Source organism: Limulus polyphemus, unplaced genomic scaffold (genome assembly GCF_000517525.1).
Source record: "Limulus polyphemus unplaced genomic scaffold, Limulus_polyphemus-2.1.2 Scaffold2091, whole genome shotgun sequence".
Classification (NCBI taxonomy): domain Eukaryota; kingdom Metazoa; phylum Arthropoda; class Merostomata; order Xiphosura; family Limulidae; genus Limulus; species Limulus polyphemus.
In genome coordinates, this window is record NW_013667701.1 from 213393 (window position 1) to 214708 (window position 1316).

General features: G+C 35.7%; 1 protein-coding gene across 1 annotated transcript in view; it reads right to left on the reverse strand.

Moving 5' to 3' along the window:
* The window catches only part of LOC106465908 (death-associated protein kinase dapk-1-like), a gene marked incomplete at its 5' end in the record, with an annotated part of 13019 nt that extends 12446 nt beyond the window's left edge, over window positions 1-573 (reverse strand). Inside the window, one exon of the mRNA XM_013926145.2 lies at window positions 379-573. Coding sequence (XP_013781599.1) covers window positions 379-573 — 195 coding nt within the window. The remainder of the gene's footprint in view (window positions 1-378) is intronic.
* Between the last annotated feature and the right edge of the window lie 743 nt (window positions 574-1316).

Here is a 1316-nt window from a genome sequence, read left to right on the forward strand (position 1 = left end):
CCTGATCTATGGTCGAATAGTCAACTGTTTGTCAGGGTCAATGAACTCCTGGTGCATGGTCAAATAGTCCACTGTTTGTCAAGGTCAATGAACTCCTGATGCATGGTCAAATAGTCCACTGTTTGTCAGGGTCAATGAACTCCTGATTCATGGTCAAATAGTCCACTATTATTAGGATCAATGAATTCCTGATGCATGGTCAAATAGTCCACTGTTTGACAGGATCAAGGAATTCCTGATCTATGGTCGAATAGTCAACTGTTTGTCAGGGTCAATGAACTCCTGGTGCATGGTCAAATAGTCCACTGTTTGTCAAGGTCAGTGATAGTTGCTAGTGACATTGCTAATAAATTAGAAATAATTTAAAGTAAGACTTACGTAGCGGCTCTTCAGGTGGAATACAAGCTTGTAGAAACGAAAGCCAAAATGTTATCTGTTGCAGCTGTAGTTTATATGGGTCACTCATGCTGAAAACAATAGCATGGAGACAGTTGGTGTTTCCAATGAAGTGATCATACAACATATAGTATGGTTGGTGGCCAGAAAACTCCCACACACTGAAATCACCGGCACCTAAAAGAATCCCAGTCATTAAAACTTTTTACAATTTCCACCTATGCGTGACATCATAAAAGTTTTATGTGATAAAAGGCATTGAAAAAAGGCATGGACTTGTTTGCTGTTGGTTAAACAAAAGGCTTCACTCTAAAGCTTCATGGTTATACCAGTTGTTTCTAATGTTACATACCTGAAAGATCTCCTTTTTTTTTCCAAACCCTACTTGTACAATATTATATTAATTAATCCAAATCTGTCTTTATGTTTGGATGCTTCTTTCAAGGAGGGTAGAAGAGAAAACGAAGTTATTTTATAAGAATTACTTCTTGAGATCCATGATTCCCATAAATCAGAAGAAGTGAACAGAAAAATAAGCTGTGGAACAAAATGTGTGAAGATTGTTGGTCCATTGTAATAACATTTTAGTTTCACTTCAGATCCAGTATGTGGGTTTCTGTAAACTGTAAAAATGGAAATTACTTACAATTTTGTACGTTTGCGGCTACCATAGAAATCCTGTACAATGTACAGTTTGAATAGAAATGATACAGAAAAACCTATGAAAACGTGGAGTTCCTCTTGAGAGAAACGTACACTAGTAATATCACATGGTTTACAAGGACTGAAATTATTGCCAACATATATTTAATTTTTAAAATAATGTTTAGTATATCAGTCTTTGAAACAATATTCACATGCTTGATCACGTGACTTCGTTATTACTGACAACAACAATAAAAGAGATATCGTTATAGAAG